The sequence below is a fragment of the Pelodiscus sinensis genome, chromosome 3 (genome assembly GCF_049634645.1).
Source record: "Pelodiscus sinensis isolate JC-2024 chromosome 3, ASM4963464v1, whole genome shotgun sequence".
In the NCBI taxonomy this organism is placed as follows: Eukaryota; Metazoa; Chordata; order Testudines; family Trionychidae; genus Pelodiscus; species Pelodiscus sinensis.
The window spans coordinates 112,135,474-112,155,545 of NC_134713.1; the positions used below are offsets into that span (position 1 = coordinate 112,135,474).

General features: G+C 44.2%; 1 protein-coding gene across 3 annotated transcripts in view; it reads left to right on the plus strand.

Annotated features, from left to right (window-relative positions):
* Positions 1-20,072, plus strand: part of SNX9 (sorting nexin 9) — a 115,170-nt gene that overhangs the window by 41,051 nt on the left and 54,047 nt on the right. For all 3 annotated transcript variants that reach the window (XM_075924522.1, XM_075924521.1, XM_006114991.4), the window contains exon 5: positions 18,402-18,576. In XM_075924522.1, the coding sequence (XP_075780637.1) occupies positions 18,402-18,576 (175 nt within the window). The remainder of the gene's footprint in view (positions 1-18,401; positions 18,577-20,072) is intronic.

Consider the following 20,072-nt stretch of genomic DNA (forward strand, 5'->3'; position numbering starts at 1 on the left):
TGCAACTAGGAAGTTGTATCCAAACAATTTCTCAGTATATCTGTTGAGATCAGTCGATAATGAAAACCCAGAATTCATGTCATACAAACTACCATCCCTCCCTTCCATGTTACATAAGCTGTCATTTCAACCATAATTAACAATTCATGCCAATTCATACACATAGCGGGTATTTTACTTACAGTTAAAAGTAATATACAAGTGCATACACATACTATTCTTCCTCTTCCATTGGTCCAGGGGAGTGTATAATGTGAGTTCACAAAGCATAGCCTGTGTGCATCCTGCTCCAGCTGTGACAAGCATGCTTTTTGGCTGTGTGCTGATTCAGCAGTCCATTATTGTCCTAGATATGTTTGGGAGCAAATGGCTCACCTTTGGAATTCACAAAGCTTGTGAGAAGCACAATGCAGACAGCACTGATGATACTGGATTGCAAATGGTTCCAAAACCTGTGCCAGTGGGATTTCAGTGTACCCAACGCATGTTCGAGCACCATTCTACATTCACTCTTAGTATAGATCTACAAATTGCCCTCAAGCCCCCACTTCCTCAGTGTAGAGATTCAGCAATCTCTATACCCTCTGAGCAAGGTGTAGCTGGACAGGCTCAGCCCAATAGTATACAAGTGTAGTGCAGGGAGTGGGGCTTGATGGGGTGGAAGGGTTACTGGGGTGGGAGCATCTAGGAGGCCTTATCAGAGGGGTCCAGGTGTAGGGGGGTAGGGTTTGTCAGGGTGAAGGTTCGATGGGTCTGCTTAATGAAGAAGCCTAAGCTACTGCCAAGGGGATGTTGCATGCCAGGCTCCTGTTTCCCCCTGTGATTCCCCTTTCTCTTCTCCCTGCCACTATTTCCCTCCCTCTGTCCTATTCCACCCCTGGCCTCGCCATTCTCCTCACCCCTCTACCCAGCCCCATTACAGGCACTCACTGTTCCACAGAAAATAGCAAGGGTCCTAGCCAGTACACAGAAGGGAAGCACAATTTGCCCTAGGACCAGGAAGCTGCATTTAGCTAGATGATGCAGCCTTCTTCCACTGGGCATCTCTGTGCTTGCAGAAATGGGGGAGCAGTGACGCACAACAGAATGTGCCTATGCCTTGCCTTTGTTTGGGGGGAAATCCCCCACCCTCAAAACGCCACACCTGATTGTACCCACTTGCTTTTGCCTCCCTCCTCCATGTGGCTTCCTTTTTGTTTCTCCATTGTTTTCTTCAAGAAAACGGGAAATTTGCAGGGATGAGGGCATTTTCTGTTGGCAGGCAGGCAAACAGAATCCCCCTAGTAGTAGTATACACTGAGGCTACAGCTACACTACGTGCTTTGCTGGAAGAGGCAATGCCAATGAAGCGCGGATTAGTATTTTCTCATGCTTCATTTGCATAATCTCTTCTGGTCCATTTTTGCGCAAGCGGTTTTTGCTGAAAAACAAGCAGGTTGGATGTTTTTCTTTGTGCAAACCCCTCCCAGGGGAGGCATAAGGATCTTGCTCAAAAAGGGGTTTTTGTGCAAAAAGGACATACCAACACTGCTTGTTTTTGTGCAAAAACCTCTTGTGCAAAAACGGACCGGAAGAGATTACACAATAAAGTGCGAGAAAATGCTAAGCTGGGTTTTATTTGCTTTGCCTCTTCTGGTAAAGTGCGTAGTGTATCCATAGCCTGAGATTTAAGAATCAACCATTAACCTTGGTAGGTAGTTCCCATAGCTAATCCCTCTCATCACTTCATACATTTGAACATGGTTTTTACTTTGACTTTGTTTGGCTTCAGCTTTTGTCTATTAGTTCTTGTTATCCTTTTCTCCACTAGATTGAAGAGCATTGTAGTACTCTTTTCCCTCCAGGTATTTATACGCTATTATCACATCACCCCTCTTCTTTTTGATCAACTGAACAGATTCAGCTATTTAAGTCTCTTATTGTAATACATTTCCTCCAGCCTTCCAGTCATTTTCATTACTCTCTTCTATATGCTCTCCATAGGAACAATTACACTACTTAAAATTGTAAGATTTTAATTAAACATTAATGCAAATAAATGGAATGAACAGCATTTCTGTTCTTGTGTCTTCAGTTTTAAGTTGATTGAGACAGTACAGCTTGTACTGCTCTCCCTAAACTGTTTACTTGACTACACACTGATGAAGAAATGCATCAGATGGTTCCAGGCTCAATTTAAAATTTTAAAAGACTTGACTGAATATTTCTGTACTCAATAGTATCTAATAAATATTAATACCCCACTCCCCAAATGGAATGTTTCTTCTAAATACAGTGCTAGCAGTTTTGTTTGGCTCTCTATAAGATGCAAATACAGACAATTCTTACTCTGTAAACTTTGCAATATAAACAAGACAGATGTGGAATAAATAGTAAGCTCTGAAGAGGGATGACTCATATTTTAAAGGGGCTGTTGATTTGTGAGCAGTCTGGAAGAAGTTTGTCTGGGGAGCCTGAACAGACAGAACATTTCATGCGTAAGGGGCATTTGGAAAAAGATGGAGATGGTTGTGGGTTAAAAAGATGAATGGGACATTGAGGCTGGCAGTACTGGCAGAGCAAAGGGAGATTGCTGTGATTGTACAGTTTAAGAAGAGTTGACACGTGGTGCACTGAATAAAAATGGCATTCTTAAATAAAGCATTTCATGTGGTCTGTTATATTCATAAAGGCTTTTTAAAAACAAAATATTCTTAGGTAGTTACTTTTTTGGATCGTTTTGCTGTATTCAATGAAATACTTTTCTTCATTAAACCTTAACCATTTAAAATAACATGCACTTACATGGTATATAACTATCTAACACTGGTTCTCAGTCACTTTCAGACTACTGTACCCATTTCAGAAGTCTGATTTGTCTTGTGTAACTTCTTCCTCCTTCCCTTCCACCCCCCCCTTGCAAATTTACTTCACTTAAACTGCTTGCTTTTAAAATCAGACCTAAAAATATAGGAGTATGACAGCACACTTGCTGAAAAATTGCTTTTCTCGTTTTCACCTTGTAATGATACAATATTTATATTACAATGATTTATTTACATTTCATGTATAATGTATATAGGACATAAAACAATGGTCCTGTAGCACCTTAGAGACTGACCAAAAAATATAGATAGTATCATGAGCTTTCGTTGGCATAACCCACTTCTTGGCAATGTCTATATGAAAGTTTAGTTTATATCGTCTTTGCTAGTGCTTTTTAGGTAGCCTGTTGTTAAACTAGGCAAAAATCTAGATGAATCTTAATGAATATCCACTTCAGTTCCAATCGTGAAGACAATACTATTTTTAAAAAATTGTATAATCAGTCAGTGCCATAGTAAGTAGGTAGCCATACCTCCAGGGGTAAGGATGTTAAGAGCTGGGTAATTGGGTAATCATGTAATTGATACAACTTGAATTCACTACACAATTAGTTGATAAGGGAAGGCACTCAGAAGGAGCTACCACCACTGTGGCTCTGCAGTTTAAATGTAGTAAGACCAGGGTGCACAGGCAGCCAGGTCCCTGGCTGCTGTGAACAGAGGCTGCGGCCAGCCCTGGCCACTGTGGACAGGGGCTGCTGCCAGAGCAGCCTTCCCTGCCTGCCTCCCCCCTACCCCTACTGCTGCCTTTGATAAAGGTAGCAGCATGGGGGTAGAGAGTGACAGTGCTGGGGGGAACTGGTTTTTAAACTGGCTTCCCACAAGCACTGGCTCTTGCCCCCCCCATCTTGCTGCCTCTGATATAGGGGCAGTAATGCAAGTAGTCGACTAATTGACTACTCTTTTACATCCTTATTGGGGTACACTCTCGCATGACGACTTGTTTAAAAAATATTGACTGCTAGCCTAATACATTGTTTTATAACTCTCACGTGAGAACATCGCTCAGGGCTTGAAGAATTTCAGCTTATACTTCCATGAAAAGCTGAATCTTTGTTTTCCCCTCTCTCATTCATTCTAACCATAGAGATTTTAGTTTCCATTGGCACATCTTCATTGCTCAAGGAAATCGATCATCTTCTCAAATCTTTGAATGATGCTTCCATACTCCATTAATGCTAACTCCTCAAATCTCTTCTGCTTTAAAAATCATTCCTCACTTCTTCCTCTGCTGCCCCTCCTTCAGTAATCAAAGTTCTGGCTCTCCTGGCCTACAAGAGGGCCTTGGCTTCCCATCTTCTCAGCCTAAGACTTCTGCTCCTCTCTCCCACCTGCCATCCCATGAGAAGAACAGCAGTTTACCTGCTCTTTGCCCTGATGCCCTTCCCCATCCTGTGAAAACAGTGGTGACCTCAGCGGCTTTAAACCCTCCTGGAAAGATTTAGCACTGCCTAAGATATGCCACTCTTTCCTATCATCACTTCCAGAGCAGACATGGAGTGCCCAGAAACACTTGGTGCTGCCCATTCACCACTCTTGTCAACTCAAAAGTATCATGGTGTTGGGTGGTTTTTTTTTTTTTTCTTTTTTTTTTTTTTAAAGCCTTAGCTCTGGAAGTCGGTGAACTTAGAATTTCTATTTTTAATTTTAAAAAGTTTTTTGCCCTCATGTCTTCAAAGGAAAGCTTGAAATGTGCGCCAGATGCCATCTAAAGATTCAAAGTAGAAAGGAAATAACTCCAAATATGTGGGGGTGGTTTTTTTAATATCAATCATTTAATTTTTGGTTTGATGGCTGACTCATTTTGGATCTGTTGAGTTTGAGGATACTGAGAGAGACAGGAAGATAGAAGCTTTTCCCGCCCCCACTACTTGCCTGGAACCTTTGCCTGCTTGCCTAAAATGACCAAGCAGAGGGGTTTTAAAGCCCTTCATTGAGTCATGTGCTTTAGACACAAATATTCAAATTGTTGGGGCTCACACAGCAATTGGTCCCATCCTAGATATGCCACAGATTTAAAGTGGTAACTGTGCGTGCACGCGCGCACACACACATATATGCTTTCTGGTGATGAGAGGCAAAGAGAAGGAAGTTCTGGAAAACGCCCCAAAAAGTCTCCCATCATTCTTTCCTTCACCAGTCTCTCTAGTCACTGGCTTTCCAGTGGTGGATTGTGCAAGATTCCCAACTGCACTCTGTCACCTTAATTTACACATTTGACTGGAAACTTTTTTATGGTATGAGCCATAACATCAATGATTACTGAAACTGAAAGATTAGAGAGAAGAGCACACTCTTTTTCAGTGGTTACTTTGTGCGTTTGACAGCACTTTTTGTAGTCAGTTTCATTATTTCCTCTGTATAGACATGTGGGAAGGTACCACTCAGCAGGAAAGTGAGAGGAAAAAGACAAAAATAGGAAAATGTGATTGTAAAACCACTTCAGTTGGCAGGAGGCTGTGGGCAGGTATATTATCCTACTCCTTTTAGCTAGCTTTGTTTTTCTTTGACTACTTTTTAAGTTGATAACTTTTTAATTACATAAGATAGTGGCTCTTGCACGGTACTTCAGAGAATGCCTGACAGCACTCTTCAGCACCTGTAGTCCTAGAGAGAGCCAGACATAACATCATTTGCAAGCGGGGGGGGGGGGGGCTAATTTGGTACATGCTAAACCAGATCTATATTTTAAAGCAGGGGGTGGCTCGAGAGTCAAATAAGCTTCTTTTGAAGCTCGAGCTCAGCCCATGCAGATGAGCTGCAGCAGGGAGCCCATGCTAGCCCTATGGAAGGCCTGGGCAAAACCATCTGGCCTGCAGACACAGCAGGGAGCCCCCAGGCAAGCTCCCCTCCCTTCCCCCGCCGCATGCCACTCAGAAAAGTGGCTGTCAGAGGGGTTGTTTTTCACAAACTGTGAGCTGGGAGGGGATGTGGAGTGGTGCTTCCTGGCTGCTTCCATCCCCAGCATAATCCCATTGGCTGGTTTCTGGCCAATGGAAGCTGCCTCTTTCAAGGACAGGCAGAGTGCAAAGCACCAATTTCCCTTACCCTCAGGCTTTTATAGAGCACATAGTCGTTCAGCCTGGGGTGGGGACAGGCTCCTGAGAAACTTGCTGGGCTGCTGCTCTGGAGTGTCACAGGTGAGTCTCCCAGCCCAGAGCCTGCCTGTGGCACCCCAGCACCTCCCTCTCCCCCAGCCCTCTGCCCCTCTACCCCACAGAGCCCAAACTGTCTGCCCCCCTCCTGAGCCCATACCTCCTCTCAGATCCTTTACCCGATTCCCCTCCTCCAGATCACAATCCCCTTCTGCCCTAGGTCACAATCCAAACGCCTGCACGCCAATACCGTGCCTCAGGTCACAACTGCCTCCTTCACCCAACTGAGTGGCTTCTTACCCAAAAAGGTTCCCCACCTTTGCCACAAAAAAAGACAACGTTGAAACCTTTTGTGTTGAACATAATATTTTACTTCATTTAAAAATGAAGCCTGGCCAACAAGCCCCCAGTTGCGGCCCAACCCCCATCTGGCTGCAGCGTCATAACACTCCTGCACCCCCCCAAACACCAACCCTGAGCCCATCACCTGAACCCCCTGAGCCTCTCATACTTCCACATCCCAGGGAATTTCCAGGGGGAATCTTCCCTGACAGATGACCATAAGCAATTCCCAGGAGCTCTTCAAAAGAGTTGCTCAATCTCAGAAGGTTCAAACCACAGACATGGAGCAAAAACAACATCTCTTGCTAAAGAACCTGCAGCCATCCCAAAAATCAAAGCTAGCACTCCCCTTCTACGAGGCCATACCGGAGATTGCTAATGACATCTGGTAGACTCTAGCATCTACCCTACCGACTAACAAACGGTTGGATAAAAAGTACTTTTTGTCTCCTAAGGGTATGGAGTTTTTGTTTACGCACCCCCAGCCCAATTCCCTCGTCATTGATGCTGCACAACAGAGGTCAAAAACAACTCAGGGCAAAACCACTGCAAATGACAAGGAAGCTAAGCGGCTGAATGTTTTAGGCAGAAAAGTATATTCCTGTGCCACCTCAACTTTAAGAATGTCTAATTACATGGCTCTGCTCGCTAACCATGATTTCAACAACTATACAAAACTAGACCCTCTTTTGGAACATTTACCAGACACCAAGAGACAAATCCTAAAGGCAGCAGTCCAAGAAGGCTACACGGCAGCTCATACAGTGCTGAAGATCGCCCTCGACACTGCCGACGCAGTGGCATGAACCACAGCTACAGCCGTGGTCATGCGCCATGTGTCCTGGCTGCACCTGGCAGCTGTCCCAAAAGACCTACAATCCAATGTTGAGGACTTACCTTTCGATCGCCAGTCGCTCTTCACTTAAAATACGGATCAGGTATTCCACTCAAGCAAAGATTCCTGCACTACCTTGAGAACACTGGGGATGTACACGCCGCCGTATAGACAAAAGAGATACATGTGCTACAACAAACAGAGACCATTTTCTTATGCCGCACCCCACGTCAGGCCATATGATCAGCTGAGACAGACAATGCCCACGAAAACATTGTCAGCCCAACAAAGCGCCCAATCAACAGCAAGGGCAGCAGCAGGTTTGACGTGTCGGTTGAGGGACTGTGCACGATCCCTTTGACAGAGGTGCCACACAAGGTAGAGAAATTTATTCCATCACCGGTTGAGACCATATCGTCAGCGTTGGTTTTTCATAACCACCTATTGCTGGGTCCGAGACAGTCACATTGGGATATGCCATCCCTTTCAACACACTTCACCCTCCCGTCCCATCTTTCCCGTCCCATCTTCCCCGTCCCTCTTCAGGGACTCCTCTCACAAGCCTCTTCTGCAACAAGAGGTCTCCTGCCTACTTACCATTGGAGCAATGGAGAAGGTGCCAGATCAGTTTTATGGGAAAGGTTTTTATTCTCAGTACTTCCTCACTCAGAAGAAGTAGTCAGGAGGGTGGAGGCCTATTTTGGACTTGTCAGCTCAACCATCACCTATGCAAACACAAATTCAGCATGATCACATTAGCCTCTATCATCCCAGCTCTCGACAAAGGGGATTGGTTCGCATCCCTCGATTTACAGGACGCCTATTTTCATACAACGATACACCCGACCCACAGGCAGTTCCTCCAATTTTGTAGTGGGCATGGAGCATTACTAATACAGAGTGTTACCTTTTGGGCTTTCAGCAGAGCTGAGAGCGTTTGTTTTCCAAAACCCTGGCGGTTGTGGCTGCCTACCTTTGGCGTCTCGGCATTACAATCTTCCCTTATTTAGACGATTGTCTACTGAAGGCTCCCACCTTGGTGACCTACATTGGCGGTCACCACAACGAGGACAGTGTTCAAAGCTCTGGAGCTCATAATCAGTTTCGACAAATCTTCCCTAACGTCATGTCACTCCCTAGAATTCATTGGTGCGAGGCTTGATTCATTAACCACAAGAGCATACTTACCTCTAAAAAGGTTTCATATCATCCAAGACTTTCTTCAAACTTTATCGATTGCTCCCAAAACCAGTATACTTACTTGCTTACAGCTGATAGGGCACATGGCTGCCACCACGTATGTGGTGCCTCATCCAAGACTTCATCTGCGGGGCCTTCAACATTGGCTATTTACAGTATATACGCCAAGTGTCCAGAACACACAGGACAGTCTCCATTCCAAAAGATGTCAGGGACTCACTAGCATGGTGGAACAATCACAAGACCATGCTAACGGGTGTTCCCTTCCATGATCAGAAACCCACAGTCCAAATCCCAACAGATGCGTCCTTACTCGGGTGGGGCACTCACTTGCAAGACCATCGGGCTCAGGGTCTCTGAATGCCTCGAGTCTCTGCAGCACATAACCTCAAGTTACGAGTGGTATTCAATGCCTGCAAACATTTTCTTCATGTGATTCGAGGTCTTATGGTTCAGATCCTCACTGACATGCACTGTTTACTATATCAGATGGCAAAGTGGCACTTGCTTTCGATCCTTCTGCGCAGAGGCCATCCGATTGTGGAACTGGGCTATTTGACACGGTATTATCCTTACCACGACATACATTCCCAGCAAGGGCAACACCATCGCCGATACCCTCAGCAGACAATTCCTCCCACAACACGAATGGGAGTTGCATAACGAGGTCGTCCTCGATCTTTTCCAACACAGGAGATTCCCCTGTATAGACCTCTTTGTCACTCATCTCAACAAAAAGTGCCATCGTTATTGCTCGTGAGCGGGCATTGGCGCAGCTTTCTTAGGAGATGCCTTCCTACTCAACTGGACTCATCACCACTTGCTCTACGCCTTTCCCCCTCTCCCACTCATCCGAAGAGTACTGGAGAATATAGCATTGCATGGTGCAACAGTGATACTGATGGCGCCTTTTTTGGCCCCGACAGACGTGGCTAATGCAACTATCACGAATATTGACATCCCAACCACGACAACTACCGAAGTTATACAACTTACCGTCTCACCAGTAGGGTACAATAATCCACCCATATGTCGATCGCATGCACCTCACTGCGTGGCTCCCAGTTGGCTCCAAACTCCGGAAATGAGGTGTTTTCAGGTGGTAAAACACATGCTCATACACAGCAAATGCCACACCACTCGAAAGACTTACCCCCACAAATGGTATCGGTTCTAGTCCTGGTGCTGAGAGAGGGGCTTCAACCCTCTTTCCCTGCCTATTCAGCAAATACTTGATTATATCCTACATCTAAAGATGGCACGCCTGGCGGCAATCTCAACCTTCTGATCTCCCATCGATGATCATTCAGTATTCGCTCACCCATTAACCAAAAGATTTTTAAAAGGGCTCGTAAATCTGTACCCCACCTTCCGGAACTGTGGGACCTAGGTCTGGTCCTGGACACTTTTACTCACCCCTTCTTCGAGCCACTTGCCACATGCAGTCTCCACATGCTCACTATGAAGGAGGCATTCTTGCTTGCCATAACCTCAGCACGATGGCCGAGTGAGTTAGCGGCTCTCTCGGCTGATCCTCCCTACACGTTATTTATCGAGCATGGGGTAGTGCTTTGCATTCACCCTCCATTTTTACCAAAGGTGAACTCCATCTTTCATATAAACCAACCCATAAGCCTGCTGACTTTCTACCTGAAACCTCATTCCACCACTGAAGAGACGCACTTACATCCACTGGACATCAGAAGAGCACTGGCCTTTTATCTTGAAAGAACATGTGTTTTCAGAAAATCAGTGTCTTATCTTATCTACAGCAGAACATTCAAAAGGCCAACAGCTCTCTGCAAAATGCATTTCCAACTTGATCATCTCTTGCATCACACAATGTTACACCTTGCGCAATAGATCTCTACCGCACCGACCATGAGCCCATTCCACTAGAGGGATGTCCACCTCCACAGCTTACCTTCAGGGCGTACCACTACAGGATATATGCCATGCAGCAACCTGGTCCTCTACTCTTACCTTCACCAGACATTACACCCTCACGAATATGCTGAAGAATGATTATGCAGTGGCCCAAGCAATCCTATCCACAGCACAGAGACCATGAGTCCAAAGCACATCAATAGCAGTATGTACTCACCTTTCAGTGGCGTACCCACGGGGACACTACTCGATGAAGAAGAGAGAGTTACTCACCTGGTGCTGTAATGTCTGTTCTTTGAGATGCGTGTCCTCATGGGTGCTCTACGTCCCACCTTCCTCCCTGCTTCGGAGCTAGGGTTCTTACCTTTTTCAGATGCTCCCAGCTAGGAAAAACTTATGGGGCCGGACCACACTCCGCGAAAGGGCGCAAACAGCATGAGACCGCATGAGCTGTCCGGTGGGGCTACTGTTAATGAAGATTTTCCGGACTGCGGCGCCAGGACAAGCCCGACACCTTCAGTGGAGCACCCATGGGGGGACACATCTCGAACAGATGTTACTGCACCAGGTGAGTAACTCTCATTTCCTGTTATGTAAATACTGTACTTTTATTCAATAGTGTTTGTTTTTCTTATGCAACTGAATGATACTTATTTGCATGGAATTACCGTTGTTTGATCTGGGTCCAATTGTTGTGTCCGGTTGTTAGTAGAATTTAAAACTATAGCTTCATAATTCCTTTAGCTTTTTGTATTCTAGCCAAATTTTGACTTATCAATATGATCTTCCTATTTTTTCTGAAAAGGCATTGCCTGCTTAGTAGGATCCATAGATCTTTGGAAGGCTTCAGAATGTGTGCTTGAAATAGTGTCTTTTTCATTCTCGTTCAGTAACACTTACGAATTTTCCCTGTGGTGTTGCATTGTAATGTTACTATAATCAAAGGTCTGCCAACCATTCTAATGCATATTTCTCGGTTTGTGTTTATATTCTAGCAGCAGAGTTTGTAAGATGGTATATAAGAAAAGAATGTAAACGAATGTCCTTTTTCTTTTCGTATTTTGAGGGGAATGTTTATCTCTGAAACAAGACTACTGTATGTGCATGCTAACTACATTACAAAAAATTTGGGCCAAACCAGTATGACCTGGCTAGTCAGATGTGTTTGTGGTATTCATATTAAGCTTTATCAGCTATTATGAGAAATCTTGTTAAAACCAATAAATGCATCTCTACAGGTATGTCTACACAGCATGGCTATTTTGGGACACCAGAGGTATCCTGAAATAGCTACCCTATGTCTTAACAAGCTGTCTCTTTCGAAATATTTTTCGAAATAATGGGAGCACTATTTTGGCCTCGCTGTAACTCTCGTGGAATGAGGGTTAAGGGATGTCTTGAACTAATACACAATTTTGAAATTTAGCACTGTATCGATGCGCCAAATTTCAAAACAAGCTATTTTGAAATACAATCAATAAGATACACAAATCTTATTTTGAGTTTAGGATGCTGTGTAGCTGTACGCTAAGTAACCTATATGCATGATAGACCATGGCTACCAAAAAAAGTTGCATGTTTCCAGCAACTCTATGGACTTTTTTTTATATACCCCTTTTTAAAAAGACACCTTCCCCTCCCCAAAAAGACAAAATAATTATGGAGTGTTTTCTCACTTGGAATATTTTTTAAGGACTAGTAGGATTTTACCATTAAGTCAAAGTTATAAATATAGTAAGAATAAGATTAAATTCACTACCTACCACAGGGTAAAACATAAAGGCTATCCTTCCTAGCAATTCATGGCATAAATTGATCACCAATTGGCATTGAGGGTAAAGCTGTATAATATAGTAGTGACTTTAGAATATCAAACATTCAGCTGTATGTTGGTATTTAAGAATATTTAGATAAGTTGGGTTTTTTTGGTGATCTTTTGCTTCTGTTTTCTTGATACTATTTCCCCAATGTGTGACACTCTAGTTCCTGATTAAAATATGCATACTGCAAGTTCAGCTTTTTGAGAATTGGAAGTTTTGCATCCTGTTGCAAAATTTCTAGGGTTCATTTGGCAAAGTTCTATCAAAATAGTTAGTGTTTTGCAGAAGTAATTGTTAAAATCAAAAAGACTCTGTCTTGGCCCCATGCTGCTATGAGTCTGATCCTGGCCCCACTGCCGCAGGTTGCCAAAGGCTGCTGCCTGTACTGGTGCAGGCTGACTCTGGTTCTGGTCCTGCTGCCACAGATTCCTGGGGGCTGCCGAGAGCTTAGGTTCTGGTCCCACGTTTCCACAGGCTGCCCAGGGCTCTGGTCCCAGCCCCATGCTGCCACAGACTGCTGGGGGCTGCTGCCAACCCCAGTCCACTGCCAAGGGCTCAAACTCCTACCCTGTGATAGCTCGCAGGCTCTGGTCCTGCTTCCATGGGCTGTCCAGGGTTCTGGCTCTGGCCTCATATTGCCACAGGCTGTTGCTTCCTGGTCCTGCGCTGCTAGATGCTGCCCCAGGCTGCTAGTGACTGATGCTGATTCCAGCCCCTCTGTTGTTGCCAGCTCCAGCCCCTGCCCTGATCAGAAGCAGGGCCAGGCTGAAGCAGCAGGATAGCCCTTCTGTCACTAGGCTACTGGGTTCTCTGATCCAGGAACATCCCAGACCATGTAATCGTGTGTTTGCGTATGCAGACACACAACTGTATATCTGATAATTTGTCTGTATATCTGATAATTAATTGGTTGCAATTTGGCATTAATTACCTATTGTTTATTAGGAGCTGGGAGAAGGTTTGCAGCAGATCAGGCCCTGATCTGTACATAAAGTGCAAGGAAGGACTTGGCTAGTATCTGAACTTTCGAAAGAACGTGATTGCAGTGTAGACGTTACACAAGTTTTGTCGGAAAAACTATTCACAAAACAAAATTCCCCCTCTCCCAAATTTTGTACCATTTAAAAATACTCCATTCCTTTCCCATACACTTTTTTCCCCCTATGGTCACTGGTACATGAATTTGTATAACCCTATGGGTAAGGAAATGGAAGCAAAACAGAAGGCATTCTATGCTTAACTGGACTGGGTCAGTTCCCATCCTGTCAGTTGTTTTCTTGTTCATACTGGAAACCAGCATACTCATTCTTCTCAGAAGACTGTTTCCGTTAAATAAATTAAGGAAACTCTCAGGAGGGAATTTGTACTCTAGCTCAGGGTCTCAGTTGCCTGTCCCCTTCCCTCACGAGAGGCAACTCAGCTTTTTCTCCTGAATTCTTACCTTTTCTCTATCCCCGAGTACATCGCTTTTCAGATATACCTGCACTTGTTTCTGTTGACAATGTGGAAATGATCCTTCCTGGCCCTCAACCTTCTTAGCAGGCCACTCTATAATATTTTTGTTTCCTGCATCAGTGGTTAGATTTCCTGTGTCACCCATTCTTGTGGAGTCCTTTATTCCCCCTTCTGTCAGTCTTCTTATTACTGAGCTGATCACTCTCAATCAGTTGAACAGTATACAAGCAAATGTGTATTATGCAAGTAGTTCTTTCCTAGCTGCTGCATACATAATATTCTCCTTGTAGCTGGCTTTCCCAAATCGTTGATCTTAGTATATGCCCTCCTTTTTAGTCAGCATCTTAGATGCTCCATTGTGACCCGAACTGTGTCTGTCCCTGCTTATGCATGTATCAAATAATCAAAGACTTGAGAACAAATTCAGATTCCACAAATTACAGCTTATTTCCCTTAGAATGAATGAGAACAAGAGGGTGTTAGATCAGGGCACACAAGAACAGCAGTTTCCCCCAGAGCAGTTGTTCTTAGATCAAGTGTTTCCATGGGTTTGGAAGTCCTCATTGGCCAGAAAAAAACTTATGAGCTCAGAAGAGCCCCAGATCTAGCGTTGTGCATGGTGCAAGCCTGGCATGGAGCCAAACTGATCTTCGGGCCTTTGAGCCAGAACAAGTGACGAGTACCCAGTCTTAAGAGGTGCTTCTCTCCTGCCCCCCTGCCCTCCCCGACAGATTCCTAGCTGGTCATCTCTGTATGAAAATTGATTGCTGCTAATTTGAGGTCTGGTTTCATCATCTAACCTCAGCATACAGTGTCTTTGGTTAAGTTGTGTATTTCTGTAAAGTAGCTACTTTATGTAGCCCCCATCCTCATAGATTCTGAGCAGGTCCCAACTATCGCAGTAGTTTCTTAGTATAAATAGGGATTTCTGTATGTGAAGACCTTTTGAGAAAAGCTAAAGCAAAGACTTGAGTTCTACATTCGATCCCGAAAATGGTGAGATTCATGGTCATTCTTGTCTTTTGGGGGGGGATGAGCTCCTCAGTATAGGTTCAGTTCCTTTCAGTCTCCTGTACTGAATCCTCTCTTGTGTTTAGACTGTTTTTGTTCTGATGGACACAAGCTGTTCTGGGAGGTGCTGGCTGAGGGGCAGAGATGATGGCCTAAGTCAGTGGTCCCCACCCTTTTGGGGCTGCTGCATGCCCAGGGGTGGGGGCCGCACATACGCTGGGCGCCCAGGACCCGAGGTGCAAGAATGGCTTGGGCCAGCCCATGTCACTCGGCAGGCGCACATAAATGCCCCGGCGGGCACTACGTTGGGGACCACTGGCCAAAGTATTATAACAATCCATAATTCTCATGGAGGGATTGACATCAAAGCAGAGCCCTTTAATTAGACTGTGTGCATTAATTGACGAAGCTAGTAAAGAACGCAGAGCACTGGGTTGAGGGGTTCACAGCAATCTGTGCTGCTGAGGAGACAGGCTCCTGCATTTTGTGCCAGCTGCAGCTTTAGTGTGTGTGACTTTATTCATATGTATGAGTTGCAGTAATGCAGTTGGCATGTCATGAATGTATGGCTCAATGCTCACCAGCTCAGTGTTGGCCAGGATGGGGTGTAATCTTTAGTGAGCAGTTACCTAGTAACATTGAGGAGTCTAAAAGGACTTCATGGATGCAGACTGAATTTCCTCCATGCATGAGATTTGAAGGTTAAAATGTTAGTTACTTTTCTATAAATTTCCTGTTCAGCTGTAACTACATGGACTTTTCTTTCTTCCTTCTGTCAAAGACCCAGATAAGCATATATAATTGAAATAATCATGGATGAACTGCTAGAATATCAGGGAGGAGGATATATTTCCCATATTATACTATCTGTCATTTTCTGTTACCATTCCTAAAGTGTGGCATACTGTATGGCTGTATTTGGAGAAGAATTTAAATAAGTAACGTACCTATTCGTACACATTCATCCCATCCTCATACTGGCTGTGATTTCTCTTCTCCCGCCCCCCCCCCCCCTTCTCCCCTGCCAATCCTACCAATGCAGCTATTGGTGCTGTTGTTTGAAATCGCAAGTGAAAAAGTACCAGGGTAACTAGTAAAGTTGTGATGAATGAATGGCAGACGCGTATATATTTTTTAATCATTCCAGTCTCCCTCTCCAAACTGACCTTCAAATAAATCTTTAGGATTAGATGTTTGAAAAGTATCAATTCTAAAGTTCAGCTGTTTTGATTACATGTGAACAAAAAAAGTATTTTGTGCCAGCTGCATGTACATGCTTCATTTAAATTTAATTTTTTCCATGCTTCGGATAAAATTATTTTAATTTTTTTATCACTCCAATAGTGAAGCAGATTTTTCTCACTATTCTAGAAGAAGAAAGTTAGAAGTAAGTTGTAATAAAGCAGGGAAAACTTGAGGAAGAGTGTTTTAAATATGTTTTATTATCATGTGAAAAAACTCTGCAAGGGCAGTGGATGGCCAAGAGAAAGCTGATAGTGTTTTGCAATGGAAATCCTGAAATCTTAGAGCATTTTACTCTAGCAAATGCTGTAGGTAATCAGTATTATATATGACTAGAAGATTTACCTAGCATTGCCCGGGTCTTTAACTTAATTTTTGTGTTTTGGAAAAATAAAATGAAAATGTACATGCTTCATTTAAATCATTGCACTGGCATGGGGCTAGGGATGAAAGGTTTAATATGCAGGCTGTCCCAGGGAGACAGGACTATCGCAGCCCCCTCTCACCACAGCAGTACCTATCCATGGTCTCTCTAGCTCCAGTGGGCACAGCTGTGGGGGTGGGGTGTACGTCCTCCACTGGGGCAGGTCCAGGTTTGTCTGCCCTCTGCACTCCCCAGCCAGAGTGAGGAATGCAGCAAACTGTGCACTTTCCCCTCTCACTTGACAAAGGGGAACTGCCAGCAATGTTCCTGTACCTATTGGTGCAGGGGAGGTGAGAAGCTTCAGCCCCTTCCTACCCTTCCTCAAGGGCACCTGAGGGGTGGGAGACAGGAGGCTGGGCCAGCCCCGGACAGGGGGGCTTGCCTTGAGCCAGCCCCTGGTGATTTTTGTCTCTTCTCTGTATGGCTTTGTGAGAAGCAATCCCATTTCAGGCACATCCCATTTTCCTGGCACAACCAAACCCTGTCCTTGCTTTAAGTTAGGATAAAAGGAAGCTGTATACAGGCAGTCCCTGAGTTACGCGGATCCGACTTATGTCAGATCCGCAGTTACGAACGGGGTTTGCTGCCCGTCTCCCTGATCTGCTGGAGACCAACAGAGCAGGGAGACGGGGAGCAAAGCGGAGCAAAGCAGCGGAGCACGGGGGCAGTGGGACAGCCCAGACACGCTGCGGCTATCCTGCTGCCCGCGTGCTCCGCGGCTTTGCTCCCCGTCTCCCTGGTCTGCTGGAGACTGGCTTTGCTCTGAATGCCTGTGGTACAGCAGCTGGGGCGCTGCCGGTTGGTCCCGTAGCGCCGCTCTGGGCGCTACTGGACCAACCCGGCAGCACCCCAGATGCTCTGCCCCAGGCGTCCTGATTCAGCCACTGCTGGTTAGTTTCAGCAGCGGCTGAATCAGGACGCCTGGGGCAGAGCAGCTTGGGTGCTGCTGGGTTGCTCCAGTAGCGCCAAGGAGCGGCGCTACTGGAGCAACCCAGCAGCACCCAAGCTGCTCTGCCCCAGGCGTCCCCAAGTCAGCCGCTGCTGAAACTGACCAGCGCTGACTACAGGAAGCCCGAGGCAGAGTTGCTCTGCCCCGGGCTTCCTGGAATCAGCCGCTGCTCAGTTTCAGCAACAGCTGACTTGGGGACGCCTGGGGTTCTTAAGTTGAATCTGTATGTAAGAACTGGCGTCGAGATTCAGCCTGTTGAAACTGATCAGCGGCTGATTCCAGGAAGCCCGGGGCAGAGAAACTCTGCCTCGGGCTTCCTGTAGTCAGCCGCTGGTCAGTTTCAGCAGCGGCTGAATCTGGATGCCAGTTCCGACTTACATACAGATTCAACTTAAGAACAAACCTGCAGTCCCTATCTTGTATGTAACCCGGGGACTGCCTGTACTGAATTTGGTGGTCCTACCTCTTATGGCTTAGGAGGAGTTCTTGAATGAACAAACTCTCTCAAATATATAGTAGATTGAAATTGATTGCTAGCGATTGCTCAGTCAAGACGCTGATGTGTGGCAGAAGTATTGAATTCACTGCTTTGCAGAGTCTATGCAAAATGTAAGGCTTTTTACACTAATTCTAAATTGTCTTGTTTTCTCTGTCATAAAATAAACATGACTCTGGTTGTTTCTTGCCCTTTACATGTAATATCTCTGGTAGAGTGCTCTTTTTTGCATGTAAATCAACATTTACTTATTTTCTCAAAGCACAAAACAGAGGAAAATTTATATTCATCTTTTAAATATTTGATAATTGATTTAGTGAAATAAAAGTAGCAAATATCTGTATTCGTATTTGCTTATAGGTGGAATAACCTTTCATAAAAATGTCAAGTCTTGGTTTTTTCTTTGACATGCACTTTCATCGCAACTGGAAATAACCAGAAACTGCTGTAGATAAGGTTGTTTAGAAAATTGTTAGAACCAATGATTTATCTTTAACCACTCAAAGTAATACTGTTTTCAGTTATATCACTATCAGTAGAAAGTTAATCGGTATCTACCTACGTATTTATATGGTCTTCATACCCTTAGTATATGAGCATCTGAGATTTCCCTTGGTTGTGATAGGAAGTCATTGACAAGTACTAAGCATGGAAAATGTGTAGCCTTTTCTTTTTATTTAAGGAATTTTGGTTTCTCCAGCTATGGTGACAATTTAGGATACATTTTCCCTTTTGTTTCTTCAGCAGTTTTTTATTCTTCTTTTCTATTTATATGTTGTAGGTCAACAGTGCCCATGACCCCTGGCCAAACTGGCAATCTGGAAACGTGGACAATACAAATTCTGGTGATGGCTGGGCAAGCAAACCTGAAAGTGCAGTGGGGCAGAAAAACACCACATCAAACAACTGGGAGGGAGCAGCACAATTTGGGCACCCACAGGCCTATCAAGGTCCAGGTTAGCTAAATAATCCCATGAATAATTGATTCACTCGTTAAATAAATGGGACCAGAATGTTGATATATAGGAGAATCATCTGTACAGTACTGACCCTTTTCTGTATTATGAAAAGTTTTATAAACATAGCAGATTTTACATGGTAGGACAGGGGAGGCACTTTACTCAAAGATGAAAGAGACAATTACAGAAAATGTTGCAATGGCTAAAGTGTTCAATGCCTTTTTTGTTTGTTTTCACCAGAACAGTGAGCAGTGATAAGACCACTAACATAATGAACATCTGTGTAATTTAGGTAGGATCTGAGGCTAAAATGGGGAAAGAACAAGTTAAGAATTACTAACACAAGTTAGGTGTCTTTAAGTTAGCAGAGTCTGATGTAATACATCCTAGAATACTTAAGGAACTGACTGCAGAAATTTCCTGAACCAATATATAATTCTACTAAGAACTTATGAAGGATAGGAGAGATCCTAGGGGGGCTGGGTTAGCAGAAGTATCTATGAGGACAACACAGGGAATTATAGACTAGTCATCTTAGTTTTTAGTACCCAGAAAATAATGGAGCAAATCAAACAAACCATTTGTAAGTGCCTAGATTCAAGATAAGGTAATGAGTAAATATGGATTTGTCTAGAACAAATAATGTCAAACCATGCCAATACCTTCTTTTATAGGGTAACAAGCCTTGTGGATGGGGGAAGGGGAAATAGTAGATATGAAATACCTTGATCTTAGTAAGGCTTTTGATACTTTCTCATATGACCTTCTCCTAAGCAAGCTGAGAAATACAGCCTAAAGGAGCGCAAGGTGGGTACACAACTGGTTGGAAAACTATATTTTCATAGAGTAGTCATCAATGGTTGATAGTCAAGCTAGACTGGCATATAGGAGAGGAGGGCCTCCACAGGGATCTGTTCTGGGCTTAGTTATGTTTCAATATCTTAAAAAATTATTTGGACAATGGCTTGGAGAGTACACTTTAAAGTTTGTGGACAATATCAAACTGGGAGGGGTTGCATGTACTTTAGAAGAAAAGATTAAAATTCAAAACTATCTGGACAAACTTGAAAAATGGCCTAGAATAAATAGGGTGAACGTCAATAAAGACAAAAGCACATGAGAGAGAATAATTAGTATCACACATACACAATGGAAAATGATCCTTTAAGTAAGAGGACTAGAGAAAAGGAACTAGGGGGTATAGTGGATCAACAATTTAATACTGTTGCAAAAAAGTTGAATATTTTGGGCTATATTAGTAGGTTTGTTGGAAGCAAGACACGAAATAATTCTTACACTCTACTCAACCGAAGAGTACGTCTAGACTACATTCGACAAATACTGTCGACAAAGCTTCTGTCGACAAAGAGCGTCTACACTACATTCAGTTCTGTCGACAAAGCAAGCTGCTTTGTCGACATGGCAGTGTAGACGCAAGGACAGTTTACATGCAATAACACCTTCTGTCAACAACTCTGTCGACAGAAGGCGTT